The 14,836-nt window shown below is 48.2% G+C and overlaps 1 protein-coding gene across 2 annotated transcripts in view; it reads left to right on the forward strand.

Annotated features, from left to right (window-relative positions):
* The window catches only part of TASP1 (taspase 1), a 547,122-nt gene that overhangs the window by 73,589 nt on the left and 458,697 nt on the right, over window positions 1-14,836 (forward strand). For both annotated transcript variants that reach the window (XM_063918540.1, XM_063918539.1), the window contains exons 4-5: window positions 5,146-5,213; window positions 13,705-13,773. In XM_063918540.1, coding sequence (XP_063774610.1) covers window positions 5,146-5,213; window positions 13,705-13,773 — 137 coding nt within the window. The remainder of the gene's footprint in view (window positions 1-5,145; window positions 5,214-13,704; window positions 13,774-14,836) is intronic.

Genomic DNA, 14,836 nt, shown 5'->3' on the forward strand with positions numbered 1-14,836 from the left:
TTCTAAATCCACCGCATGACGCTGGGGCTCCACTGACGGAGTCCGCGCCGGTGGGGGCACGTCTTCGACTCTTCAGCCACGTCTGGGTTCAGTCGGACGTGGATCCTTGGTCGATGGAAATTGTATCCCATGGCTACAAGCTGGAATTCGAAGACGTGCCTCCTCGCCGATTCTTCAAATCGGCTTTACCAGCTTCTCCCCCAAAGAGGGAGATAGTTTTAGCTGCAATTCAAAAGCTGTTTCAACAGCAAGTTATTATCAAGGTTCCCCTAATACAACAGTGAAAAGGGTACTATTCAACCCTATTTGTGGTCCCGAAACCGAATGGCTCGGTCAGACCCATTCTAAATTTAAAATCCCTAAACCTGTATTTGAAAAAGTTCAAGTTCAAGATGGAATCGCTCAGGGCAGTTATCTCCAGCCTGAAATGGGGGGGATTTTATGGTGTCACTGGACATAAAGGATGCATACCTTCACGTCCCCATATATCCTCCTCATCAGGCATACCTGAGATTCGATGTACAGGACTGTCATTACCAGTTTCAGACGTTGCCGTTTGGGCTTTCCACGGCCCGAGGGTTTTCACCAAGGTAATGGCGGAAATGATGATGCTCTTGCGCAGACAAGGAGTCACAATTATCCCGTACTTGGACGATCTCCTGATAAAAGCGAGATCAAAGGAACAGTTGCAGAAAAGCGTGTCGCTCTCCCTGAGAGTGCTGCAGCAGCATGGCTGGATTCTAAATCTACCAAAGTCACAGTTGGTTCCAACGACTCGACTGTCTTTCTTAGGCATGATTCTGGACACAGAACAAAAGGGGGGTTTTCTCCCGATGGAAAAAGCCCAAGAACTCCAGAACATGGTCAGAGACCTGTTAAAACCGAAGAGAGTGTCAGTCCATCAATGCACTCGAGTACTGCGAGGACGTTTCAGTGGGACCTTCTGGACAAGTGGTCGGGGTCCCATCTTCAAATACATCAGAAAATAACCCTGTCCCCCAGGGCCAGGGTGTCGCTCCTGTGGTGGCTGCAGAGTGCTCACATTCTAGAGGGTCGCAGGTTCGTCATTCAAGACTGGGTTCTGATGACCACGGACGCGAGCCTCCGAGGATGGGGAGCAGTCACACAAGTAAGACATTTTCAGGGACTGTGGTCAAGCCAGGAGGCTTGTCTACACATCAACATACTGGAATTAAGGGCCATATACAACGGCCTACGACAAGCGGAGAATCTTCTTCGCGACCTACCGGTACTGATTCAATCGGACAACGTCACAGCCGCGGCTCATGTAAACCGCCAAGGCGGGACAAGGAGCAGAGTGGCAATGGCGGAAGCCACCAGGATTCTACGCTGGGCAGATAATCACGTAAGCGCTCTGTCAGCGGTATTCATTCCGGGAGTGGACAAATGGGAAGCAGACTTCCTCAGCAGACACGGTCTCCACCAGGAGAGTGGGGACTTCATCAAGAAGTTTTTGCAGGGATAACAAGTCTTTGGGGACTTCCTCAAATAGACATGATGGCGTCACGCCTCAACAAGAAGCTTCGGAGGTATTGTGCCAGGTCAAGGGACCCTCAGGCAGTAGCGGTGGATGCCCTGGTGACACCATGGGTGTTTCAGTCGGTCTATGTGTTCCCTCCTCTTCCTCTCATCTCAAAAATATTGAGAATCATAAGACGAAAAAGAGTGCATCAATACTCATTGTTCTAGTTTGGCCTCGAAGGGACTGGTATTCAGATCTTCAGGAGATGCTCACAGAAGATCCATGGCCTATTCCTCTCAGGGAGGACCTGTTGCAGCAGGAGCCCTGCGTGTTCATAGACTTACCGCGGTTACGTTTGACGGCATGGCGGTTGAACACCGAATCCTAGCTGGGAAAGGTATTCCAGAGGAAGTCCTCCCTACTCTGATTAAGGCTAGGAAGGAGGTGACGGCGAAACATTATTTCCGTATCTGGTGGAAATATGTATCTTGGTGTGAAGTCAAGAATGCTCCTACAGAAGATTTCCACCTGGGCCGTTTTCTCCACTTTCTACAGACAGGAGTGGATATGGGCCTAAAGTTAGGCTCCATTAAGGTACAGATTTCGGCCCTATCTATATTCTTCCAGAAGGAATTGGCTTCTCTCCCAGAAGTCCAGACTTTTGTAAAGGGAGTGCTACACATCCAGCCTCTCTTTGTGCCTCCAGTGGCACCATGGGACCTTAATGTGGTGTTACAGTTCCTAAAATCTCACTGGTGTGAACCTCTTCAAACAGTTGAATTAAAATTTCTCACTTGGAAGGTGGTCATGTTGTTGGCCTTGGCATCTGCAAGGCGGGTGTCCGAATTGGCGGCTCTGTCTCATAAGAGCCCCTATCTCATTTTCCATGTGGATAGAGCAGAGTTGAGGACTCGTCCTCAATTTTTGCCTAAGGTGGTGTCATCGTTTCATATGAACCAACCTATTGTGGTGCCTGTGGCTACGGGAGACTTGGAGGATTCCAAGTCCCTTGATGTAGTCAGGGCCTTAAAAATTTACGTAGCCAGGACGGCTCGGATTAGGAAAACAGAGGCACTGTTTTTCCTGTATGCAGCCAACAAAGTTGGTGCTCCTGCTTCTAAGCAGACTATTGCTCGCTGGATCTGTAACACGATTCAGCAAGCTCATTCTACGGCTGGATTGCCGTTGCCAAATTCGGTAAAGGCCCACTCCACTAGGAAGGTGGGCTCTTCTTGGGAGGCTGCCCGAGGCGTCTCGGCTTTACAGCTTTGCCGAACGGCGACTTGGTCGGGGTCAAACACTTTTGCTAAATTCTACAAGTTTGATACCTTGGCTGAGGAGGACCTCCTGTTTGCTCAATCGGTGCTGCAGAGTCATCCGCACTCTCCCGCCCGGTCTGGAGGTTTGGTATAATCCCCATGGTCCTTACGGAGTCCCCAGCATCCTCTAGGACGTAAGAGAAAATAAGATTTTAAACCTACCGGTAAATCTTTTTCTCCTAGTCCGTAGAGGATGCTGGGCGCCCGTCCCAGTGCGGACATATTTCTGCATGACTTGTATATAGTTGTTGCTTACATAAGGGTTATGTTACAGTTGGGATCAGTCGTTAGCTGATACTGTTTTGTTCATACTGTTAACTGGTTGCGTATATTCCAGGTTATACGGCGTGGATGGTGTGGGCTGGTATGAATCTTGCCCTTAGATTAACAAAAATCCTTTCCTCGTACTGTCCGTCTCCTCTGGGCACAGTTTCTCTAACTGAGGTCTGGAGGAGGGGCATAGAGGGAGGAGCCAGTGCACACCCATCTAAAGTTCTTTATAGTGCCCATGTCTCCTGCGGAGCCCGTCTATACCCCATGGTCCTTACGGAGTCCCCCAGCATCCTCTACGGACTAGGAGAAAAAGATTTACCGGTAGGTTTAAAATCTTATTTTTACTATATACACCACATTCCGGAAGCTACCATAGACACAGGCCTGTGCTCAGAATAATAGCTTTATGTCTAATACAGCCTGCCATAGTCCTAAGTATGCTAGATGACCCTTTATCCAATAATAATAGCTTAATGTCTACTATGTGCTGCCTGTACCGGAACTATATAAATAAACGTTCAGGAATAAGATACATGCTGATGCTATTATGAACACAATATATATAGTTACATCATAGCCTGAAGACACTTAGGAGTATATTCAATTAGGGTTGGATCCATTCCGACATGCATTTGTCGGAATGGAACTGACAACCCCTATTCAATCCCATCTCAATTCAGGGACGTGCGGTGATCTTAATAGCTCAGGAGGACTAGCTAGCACCAGAGCCAGATTTACATACAATATCTGGGCATTATACACAGGTGCAGCAGTATAAACGCCTGGAAATTTGGTGAGTTTTGATTAGAGATGTGTGGAAAGGATACATAGGTGAGGCACTGCCTCACCTGCCATAGACTTTTTACTCCAGAGTTTTGGCTATAAAAATTATTAGAATAATGCAAAGAAGATATTTCAAACATATTCTTTGTATTTTTCATATACTTTATACAGTCAAAACTCTGGCACAAACATTAGTATGGAAGGAAAGGCTCTGCCTCACCTCACCCCAACGCATGTCACTGTCTCAATTCGACTTTAAAAAAGGTCGAATTGAGATGAGACCTGTGAGCGGAGGAGAGGGGGGAGACCCGCGGGGACAGCCACGGGCAGATGGAGGAGAGCAGCGCCACAGCAGCGCTGCAGAAGGATGTCTCACAGCCGCCAGACCTCACGGCAGTGTCCACCCGGCTCCAGCAAGCGTGACCTCACTTGCTGGAGCCGGGTGGACGCTGCCGTGAGCGGCGCGGCTGTGACACATCCTCCTGCAGCGCTTTGCTGTAGCGCTGCTGTCCCCTGTATGCCCGCTGCTCTCCCCCATCTCCCCGCGGCTCTCCCTCCTCTCCTACTGTAAGGTCCCTCATCTCAGTCCAACATTTTTTTATGTCGAACTGAGATGGTTGGAAATGGGGCCACATCCTGTCGAATTTGGTGCCGTTTCCCTCAAAAGTATGTGAATCGGCAGCTATACCGCCGATTCACATACTATTCGACAAGTCGAATTCCCCGACTTGGCGAATAAAAATAGCTGGGATTTGAATAGGTCGAATCACGATTCGACCTTAAAAAGTCGAAAATTGCCGTCTTTTCGACAGACGGCAGCTTTCGACCCTAATTGAATATACCCCATAGTAAAATGCCAATAGGTGGCCTAGTGTTAATAAGACATGCTTTTAGGGTGTTTCTACACTCGTGTAAATGCCTTTACTTTACTGAACTATGGTCGAGGTTACTACGTAGTACTGTACATCCCACCTCTGAATCGGCCCTGTGTGATCAAAGTGTTTAAAAATACTCATCTAAACGAACCTTTAATATTCACTATAATCTATTATATTTTTAACGACCATAAAATTACTTTGTAAACAACAGTAAAGTGATTAAATATATGTGTTACGTTTCGGGTTGTTTAAGTTGCTCCACAAACAAAATATGGGTCTCATCACGAGGAGGTTACTTTAGCCTCCAGTTCCCATCCTTTCAAAACAGCTGAAGGCCACAATAGAGAACAGCATTGCAGTAACCTAGAAACAGAAAATGTTTTAATCTGTATGTTTTGCTAATGTTTAGGTGCTGGATATCATTCTGAATCAAAAGCTAAGGAATATAAACATGTCTGTAAACGAGCATGTAAAAAGGTATGATTGCATTATTCTGTTCCACTCTTCTGTAATGTCAGGTTTTAAAGATTGGATACAAGGAAACGGCAGTTCTCTGATGTATGTGCATATTAAGATATCAGTTGTTTTTCTTTCAAGACACCTAGGGCAGAATTCAATTGTTTTGTTTTAGGGTCAGGTTTAGCCACGTAAAGCAGCTAAACTTAGCCAAAGTGCTCAGCACGATTGTGAAAAGTGCCGCTTGGGCGCCCAAACGGGTCTCTTTTTTGTGCATTTCAGTTCGCCAACCCTGTGGGGTGCGAGCTGAAATGCAGACACCAGCAGCCTTCGCGCCCATACGGCACTACAATTGATTAGATTAGTTTGGGCGCAGTTTAGTGACTACCGACGGAGAAACATTTGAATTCCGCCTTTAAAATCTATCTACCTCTCTCTCTGTGGGGGACATGTATCAAGCAGTGGAGAGAGAGAAAGTACCAACTAAACAGATTCTGTCATTTTGCAGGCTGTGGGGTGAATCTAGTTACCAAATTGTATTTGCAGGGGCGAGCAAGGGCCTAATTCAGAGCTGATCGGCGATGTGAAAGAACGCACATCTACGATCAAAATCTCTGACATGCGAGGGGACGGCCAGCAACGGCTAGTCTGCACCGCATGCCAGGCCGTACCCTTCCCCCTCCGCAGAGGTGCAAAAGCATCGCATAATGGTGATGCTTTCGCATCTGGTGAGTAGCTCCCTGCCTACGCAGCCTAGCTGCCGAGGCAAACGGCTACCAGCCATGTTTTTGGTTGCAGTGGCTGTGTGTGATGTCATGCAGCCGCCGCGACCCACCCCAGCAACGGTCCGGACACGGCTCTGTCCTATTTTCTCCATGTAAGTCATAAAGTAGGAGCTTGTCCAAGAGTGGACAACCCCTTTAAGAGTCTTCCAAGAAAAACTAAAGAGCATACACCAGCCTAGGTGGTCCAAATGGTTCCTATTTGTGGCAGTTGCCTGTATTTTTGTTTCTCTTTTACCTACAAGCAAATGCTAACATTGTTTTAGTCTGTGTTTTGGCATTTGTACATCGAAGCAAAGGAAATAAGGTTGTCGTGCATGAAAAGAATGCATATATTTTCAGTATATATGTGTGTGTAATTCATTTTACTCTTTGTAATTCAAATTGTACGCACATGCCAGTGTATTACACACCAGAAAAGTATGTGGTTCCATCTCTGAGAGGCAGGAGTCTTTCAGTACACCGGCCAGAGCAAGTGAGGCACTTTCTTTCAGAATTCTTTGTCTCACAACAGCATCTTTATTACATAACCTGTACTTTCATTCGTCTGTACCGCCTGACTTGGCTTGGAGGAAAATGAATCCTTTGACTAGTGCTGAATACCTAAAGCACATGGTAGAAAATGTATTTTATGGGGAAATGATTACAGCTGGCGTGTGCTTGAGAGGGACAACGTCTGAATTTCTCCCTTGTTTCAGGAGCCAGCTAAAATGTAAGCTTGGCAAATGAGGAGACAGATATGGCACAGGAAACCTGCAGGAGGATATTTATGTGGAGTAAGGGAAGGATTTAGCAATGAGTAACGGCTTTTACTAGGCTCGCCGTCCTTTTGTTAAGGCAATATTTCCTGTTCATACGCACTAATGTGGGAGCAGTCTGACCTTCGTGCAGTGGCACGTTTCACCCACGTCCGTACCAATTCTGTAATCGCTAAAATGTCCATCGCCGCCTGAAAATCATGATATTACCATGCCAGACATCCATTATTCTCTTGGTTACAGGCTCAGTTTCCCAAACGGGATCTTTGAATTCCGGGAAAGTGAGCATGTTTTTGTGGTTAAGTTTGCTTGTTGCATGTTGTCTCTGCGTTACGTTACAATTTCTGTTTTCCTTCTTAAACTCATTTGCAATTGAAATACTTATGTAAGCAAGACAGAAATTAGATTATGTGAAATAAACCCATAACCAAATGCACTAGGCACAAGATGGAGTGGAGGTGGGATTGGTGGCGCTTTTAGCTTTATATTTCAATTCAGCGTAATCAAACATTGCCTGTTTCATACGTTCTATTAAACTATAATTTTCTCTGACGTCCTAGTGGATGCTGGGTACTCCGTAAGGACCATGGGGAATAGACGGGCTCCGCAGGAGACTGGGCACTCTTTAAAGAAAGATTAGGTACTACATCTGGTGTGCACTGGCTCCTCCCTCTATGCCCCTCCTCCAGACCTCAGTTAGAATCTGTGCCCGGCCAGAGCTGGATGCACTTAGTGGGCTCTCCTGAGTTCACTATAAAGAAAGTATTTGTTAGGTTTTTTATTTTCAGTGAGATCTGCTGGCAACAGACTCACTGCTACGTGGGACTTAGGGGAGAGAAGCAAACCTACCTGCTTGCAGCTAGCTTGTGCTTCTAAGGCTACTGGACACCATTAGCTCCAGAGGGATCGAACACAGGGCCCGACCTCGATCGTCCGTTCCCGGTGCCGCGCCGCCGTCCCCCTTGCAGAGCCAGAAGACGGAAGATTCCGGAGAAAATCGGCGGCTGAAGACTCCGGTCTTCAATAAGGTAGCGCACAGCACTGCAGCTGTGCGCCATTGCTCCCACAGCACACCACACGCTCCGGTCGCTGGTGGGTGCAGGGCGCTAGGGGGGGGGGCGCCCTGCGCTGCAATTAGTATACCTTAAGTGGCAAAATGCACATAATACAGTTCTAAACTGTATATGTGCCTAATCCCCCGCCATAATTATCATTAAAAAAGCGGGAGAAGCCCGCCGCTGAAGGGGCGGGGCTATCTTCCTCAGCACAGCCAGCGCCATTTTCTCTTCACACCTCCGCTGGTAGGACGCTTCCCAGGCTCTCCCCTGCAGTATACACTACAGAAAGGGTAAAAAAGAGAGGGGGGGCACATAAATTTAGGCGCAAATTGTGATATAAGCAGCTATTGGGGGAAAATTCACTTTGTGTATAGTGTAAATCCCTCTGTTATATAGCGCTCTGGTGTGTGCTGGCATACTCTCTCTCTCTGTCTCCCCAAAGGACTTTGTGGGGTCCTGTCCTCAGTCAGAGCATTCCCTGTGTGTGTGTGTGCGGTGTGTCGGTACGGCTGTGTCGACATGTTTGATGAGGACGCTTACGTGGAGGCGGAGCAGGTGCCGATAAGTGTGATGTCGCCCCCTGCGGGGCCGGCACCAGAGTGGATGGATATGTGGAAGGTATTAACCGACCGTGTCAACTCCTTGCATAAAAGGTTCGATGACGCAGTTTTGGGACAGCCGGCATCTCAGCCCGCGCCTGCCCAGGCATCTCAGAGGCCATCAGGGGCTCAAAAACGCCCGCTACCTCAGATGGCAGACACAGATGTCGACACGGAGTCTGACTCCAGTTTCGACGAGGATGAGACAAATGTACAATCCACTAGGGCCATCCGATGCATGATTACGGCAATGAAAAATGTGTTGCACATTTCTGACATTAACCCGGTTACCACAAAAAAGGGTATTATGTTTGGGGAGAAAAAGCAGCCAGTGACTTTCCCCCATCTGATGAGTTAAATGAATAGTGTGAAGAAGCGTGGGGTTCCCCAGATAAGAAACTAGTGATTTCTAAGCGGTTACTAATGGCGTACCCTTTCCCGCCAACGGATAGGTTACGCTGGGAGACATCCCCTAAGGTGGACAAGGCGCTCACACGCTTATCAAAAAAGGTGGCACTGCCTTCTCAGGATACGGCCGCCTTAAAGGAGCCTGCAGATAGAAAGCAGGAGGCTATCCTGAAGTCTGTGTATACACACTCAGGTACTATACTGAGACCTGCTATTGCTTCAGCATGGATGTGTAGTGCTGCAGCAGCGTGGTCTGATTCCCTGTCTGATAACATTGATTCCCTTGACAGGGACACTATTTTGCTAACCATAGAGCATATTAAAGACGTAGTCTTATATATGAGGGATGCACAGAGGGACATTTGCCGGCTGGCATCTAGAATTAATGCAATGTCCATTTCTGCCAGGAGAGTATTATGGACTCGGCAGTGGACAGGTGATGCTGATTCTAAAAGGCACATGGAAATTTTGCCTTATAAGGGTGAGGAATTGTTTGGGGACGGTCTCTCGGACCTCGTATCCACAGCAACAGCTGGGAAGTCGACTTTTTTACCTCAGGTTCCCTCACAGCCTAAGAAAGCACCGTATTATCAAGTACAGTCCTTTCGGCCTCAGAAAGGCAAGCGGGTTAGAGGCGCGTCCTTTCTGCCCAGAGGCAGGGGTAGAGGGAAAAAGCTGCACCAGACAGCCAGTTCCCAGGAACAAAAATCCTCCCCTGCTTCCACTAAGTCCACCGCATGACGCTGGGGCTCCACAGGTGGAGCCAGGTGCGGTGGGGGCCCGTCTCCGGAACTTCAGCGACCAGTGGGTTCGCTCACAGGTGGATCTCTGGGTACTACAAGTGGTATCTCAGGGATACAAGCTGGAGTTCGAGACGTCTCCCCCTCGCCGTTACGTCAAATCAGCCTTGCCAGCTACTCCCAAAGACAGGGAGGTAGTACTGGCGGCAATTCACAAGCTGTACCTTCAGCAGGTGATAATCAAAGTTCCCCTCCTTCAACAGGGACGGGGTTACTATTCCACAATGTTTGTGGTACCGAAACCAGACGGTTGGAAGAGGGGGATTATATGGTATCACTGGACATCAAGGATGCTTACCTACATGTCCCCATTTACCCACCTCACCAGGAGTACCTCCGATTTGTGGTACAGGACTGCCATTACCAATTCCAGACGTTGCCGTTTGGTCTGTCCACGGCACCGAGGGTATTTACCAAGGTAATGGCCGAAATGATGATACTCCTTCGGAAGAAGGGAGTTATAATTATCCCGTACTTGGACGATCTCCTTATAAAGGCGAGGTCCATGGAGCAGTTGTTGGTCGGAGTAGCACTATCTCAGGAAGTGCTACGACAGTACGGCTGGATTCTGAATATCCCAAAGTTGCAGCTGGTTCCTACGACGCGTCTGCTGTTCTTGGGTATGATTCTGGACACAGAACAGAAGAAGGTGTTTCTCCCGGAGGAGAAGGCCAAGGAGTTGTCATCTCTGGTCAGAGACCTCCTGAAACCAAAACAGGTGTCGGTGCATCACTGCACGCGAGTCCTGGGAAAGATGGTAGCTTCTTACGAAGCAATTCCCTTCGGCAGGTTCCATGCAAGAATCTTTCAGTGGGATCTGTTAGACAAGTGGTCCGGATCGCATCTTCAGATGCATCGGCTGATCACCCTGTCCCCAAGGGCCAGGGTGTCTCTGCTGTGGTGGCTGCAGAGTGCTCATCTTCTCGAGGGCCGCAGATTCGGCATACAGGACTGGGTCCTGGTGACCACGGATGCAAGCCTCCGAGGTTGGGGGGCAGTCACTCAGGGAAGAAACTTCCAAGGACAATGGTCGAGTCAGGAGACTTCCCTACACATAAATATTCTGGAACTAAGGGCCATTTACAATGCCCTAAGTCAAGCAAAACCCCTGCTTCAAAACCAGCCGGTGCTGATTCAGTCAGACAACATCACGGCGGTCTCCCATGTAAACCGACAGGGCGGCACAAGAAGCAGGATGGCAATGGCAGAAGCCACAAGGATTCTCCGATGGGCGGAAAATCACGTGATAGCACTGTCAGCAGGGTTCATTCCGGGAGTAGACAACTGGGAAGCAGACTTCCTCAGCAGGCACGACCTCCACCCGGGAGAGTGGGGACTTCATCCAGAAGTCTTCCAGCTGATTGTAAATCGTTGGGAAAGCCCACAGGTGGACATGATGGCGTCCTGCCTCAACAAAAAGCTAAAAAGATATTGCGCCAGGTCAAGGGACCCTCAGGCGATAGCTGTGGACGCTCTAGTGACACCGTGGGTGTACCAGTCGGTTTATGTGTTCCCTCCTCTTCCTCTCATACCAAAGGTACTGAGGATAATAAGAAAGAGAGGAGTAAGAACTATACTCATCGTTCCGGATTGGCCAAGAAGAACTTGGTACCCGGAACTACAAGATATGATCGCAGAGGACCCTTGGCCTCTGCCGCCCCGACAGGACCTGCTACAGCAGGGGCCCTGTCTGTTCCAAGACTTACCGCGGCTGCGTTTGACGGCATGGCGGTTGAACGCCGGATCCTGATGGAAAAGGGCATTCCGGTTGAAGTCATTCCTACGCTGATAAAAGCTAGGAAGGATGTGACAGCAAAACATTATCACCGTATATGGCGAAAATATGTTGCTTGGTGTGAGGCTATGAAGGCCCCAACAGAGGAATTTCAGCTGGGTCGATTTCTGCACTTCCTACAGTCAGGAGTGACTATGGGCCTAAAATTGGGATCCATAAAAGTCCAGATTTCGGCCCTGTCTATTTTCTTTCAAAAAGAATTGGCTTCACTGCCTGAAGTTCAGACGTTTGTTAAGGGAGTGCTGCATATTCAGCCCCCTTTTGTGCCTCCAGTGGCACCTTGGGATCTCAACGTTGTGTTGGATTTCCTAAAATCTCATTGGTTTGAGCCACTTCAGACCGTGGAGTTGAAATATCTCACGTGGAAAGTGGTCATGCTTTTGGCCTTGGCTTCGGCTAGGCGTGTGTCAGAATTGGCGGCTTTGTCATGTAAAAGCCCCTATCTGATCTTCCATATGGACAGGGCTGAATTGAGGATTCGTCCCCAATTTCTCCCTAAGGTGGTATCAGTGTTTCATTTGAACCAACCTATTGTGGTGCCTGCGGCTACTCGGGACTTGGAGGCTTCCAAGTTGCTGGATGTAGTCCGGGCCCTGAAAATCTATGTTTCCAGGATGGCTAGAGTCAGAAAAACTGACTCGCTGTTTATCCTGCATGCACCCAACAAGCTGGGTGCTCCTGCTTCTAAGCAGACTATTGCTCGCTGGATCTGTTGCACGATTCAACTTGCACATTCTGCGGCTGGACTGCCGCATCCTAAATCAGTCAAAGCCCATTCCACGAGGAAGGTGGGCTCTTCTTGGGCGGCTGCCCGAGGGGTCTCGGCTTTACAGCTTTGCCGAGCGGCTACTTGGTCGGGTTCAAACACATTTGCAAAGTTCTACAAGTTTGATACCCTGGCTGAGGAGGACCTTGAGTTTGCTCATTCGGTGCTGCAGAGTCATCCGCACTCTCCCGCCCGTTTGGGAGCTTTGGTATAATCCCCATGGTCCTTACGGAGTTCCCAGCATCCACTAGGACGTCAGAGAAAATAAGAATTTACTCACCGGTAATTCTATTTCTCGTAGTCCGTAGTGGATGCTGGGAGCCCGTCCCAAGTGCGGACTTCTGCAATACTTGTATATAGTTATTGCTTAACTATAGGGTTATTGTTCTGAGCCATCTGTTTAATGAGGCTCAGCTGTTGTTCATACTGTTAACTGGGTATAGTTATCACAAGTTGTACGGTGTGATTGGTGTGGCTGGTATGAGTCTTACCCTGGATTCCAAATCCTTTCCTAGTAATGTCAGCTCTTCCGGGCACAGTTACCCTAACTGAGGTCTGGAGGAGGGGCATAGAGGGAGGAGCCAGTGCACACCAGATGTAGTACCTAATCTTTCTTTAAAGAGTGCCCAGTCTCCTGCGGAGCCCGTCTATTCCCCATGGTCCTTACGGAGTACCCAGCATCCACTACGGACTACGAGAAATAGAATTACCGGTGAGTAAATTCTTATTTTACTCCTTTTCCACATAAGTCCCGGGTGTGACCTAAGATTTGGAACACAGTTCAAAACCAGGTTAGACCCGGGACTGGCCCCTTTCTATCGCGGCTCTGACCTGGGGGTACATTTTCTAAGGTGGGAGATTTTTAGAACTGGTGATGTTGCCCATGGCAACCAATCAGATTCTACTTACCATTTATCTAGCTGCTTATAGCAGATAATAGATATAATCTGCTTGGTTGCTATGGGCAACATCACCAGTTCTAAAAATCTCCCACCTTAGTAAATTTACTCCCTGGATTTTACCCGGGTCAGAGCCATTTACACTGCATACGGGCGCAGTAACACCGGGAGTCTCAGCCCCAGTAGATACACCGGGTCAGCTCCCTCACGTCACTAGCCCGACCCTGGATCATTGTCAGCGATGCAGGAATTAGGAAGCAGCATGCTCGTAGTTCTCCCAATGCTGTAAGCAGGAGCTGGGTCAGATGACCTGGCTTACCCATTTACACTGCCCCTTAACCCGTGTCCTTCCCGGAACCAACCCTGCAAGTTAACCCTGTTGGATTCCCGGGTCGTTGGACCTGGATTAAACCTTTTCCATTGACCCGAGATATCACAGCAATTGCCCGGGTTTTATCAGCAGTGTGAAAAGGGTATTTTAAGTGTACTAATTATCTGCAACCCACATTTCTAGTTGTAAAAGGACAGCGATTTAGAAGAGGCTGTTTATATACCATTGCTGGTAAAGAGTAGAATGCATGTTTCCAACATTCTGTCTGCTCACTGACTTGTCTTGCAAAAATGTAACATTTACTGTTCGTCAACAGGCAATTGAAAAGTTACAGGCCGGTGACCTTGCAACTGACGCAGTCACTGCAGCGCTGGTGGAGTTGGAGGTATTTATACATATATACACACTATACGTGTGAATGTAAATCAAATGTTCCACAGCATAACTATTGTTAGCTGGATCCAGTCATGATGAACAAGCAGTGACATCCTCCTGCAAGGTGCAGTGATTATCATTGTGATTAGTATACTATAGAATTATGGTTTCTCAATCCTTCTCTGTTGCCATACTGGATCATTTTATTTTCCTTCTGCCCCTTTGCCTTTCTTTAACTACCCTCTATGCCCAGCGTATGTATGCCGTTAACACCCCTTATTCTGTGGATCACTTTTTATACTACTGTTATAAACTTTAAAAAGTATTTATCTTAAAGGAAATGAGCGTTTATATTAATAGTTAGCCACCTGTTCTTTCTCTTACGTTCTAGAGGACGCTGGGGTCCATTTTAATACCATGGGGTATAGACGGTTCCACAGAAGCCTTCGGGACTTTAAGACTTTTTAACTAGTGTGAACTGGCTCCTCCCTCTGCCCCTCCTCCAGACCTCAGTTTAGAAAATGTGACCAGGAGACTGGACGCACTCTGGTGGAGCTCTACAGAGCTTTGCTGGTAAAGATTTTGTTAGGTTTTTTATTTTACAGAGAAGCTGCTGGCAACAGCTTCCCTGCTTCGTGGGATTTAGGGGGGGGGGATTAGAGCCAACTTCTCAATTTGTTTAATGGTTCTAGTCTCCGCTGACAGGACACCATTAGCTCATGAGGGAACTGAACACAGCTCACCCATGGCTCGTGGTTCACTCCCACAGCACTGCCGCCACCCCCTAACAGAGCCAGAAGAGGGGTGAGTATTCACCGGAGTCCGGCAGAGCGGTCCTCCGGCCATCGTGGCGGCTAATTAAGGTACCAGCGCAGCGGGACGCAGTGCGCCATGTCTCTCAGTGGGTGCAGAGCGCGCGGAGGGGGGCGCGCGCTCTGAGTGACATATTACCTCTCTGCTGGCTTAAATACTGTACACACACACACACACACACACACACACACACACACACACACACACACACATACATACAGGGAATGGACGTGGATCAGCACTCCGTTTTCAATATTCAA

Source organism: Pseudophryne corroboree, chromosome 4 (genome assembly GCF_028390025.1).
Source record: "Pseudophryne corroboree isolate aPseCor3 chromosome 4, aPseCor3.hap2, whole genome shotgun sequence".
Taxonomy (NCBI): domain Eukaryota; kingdom Metazoa; phylum Chordata; class Amphibia; order Anura; family Myobatrachidae; genus Pseudophryne; species Pseudophryne corroboree.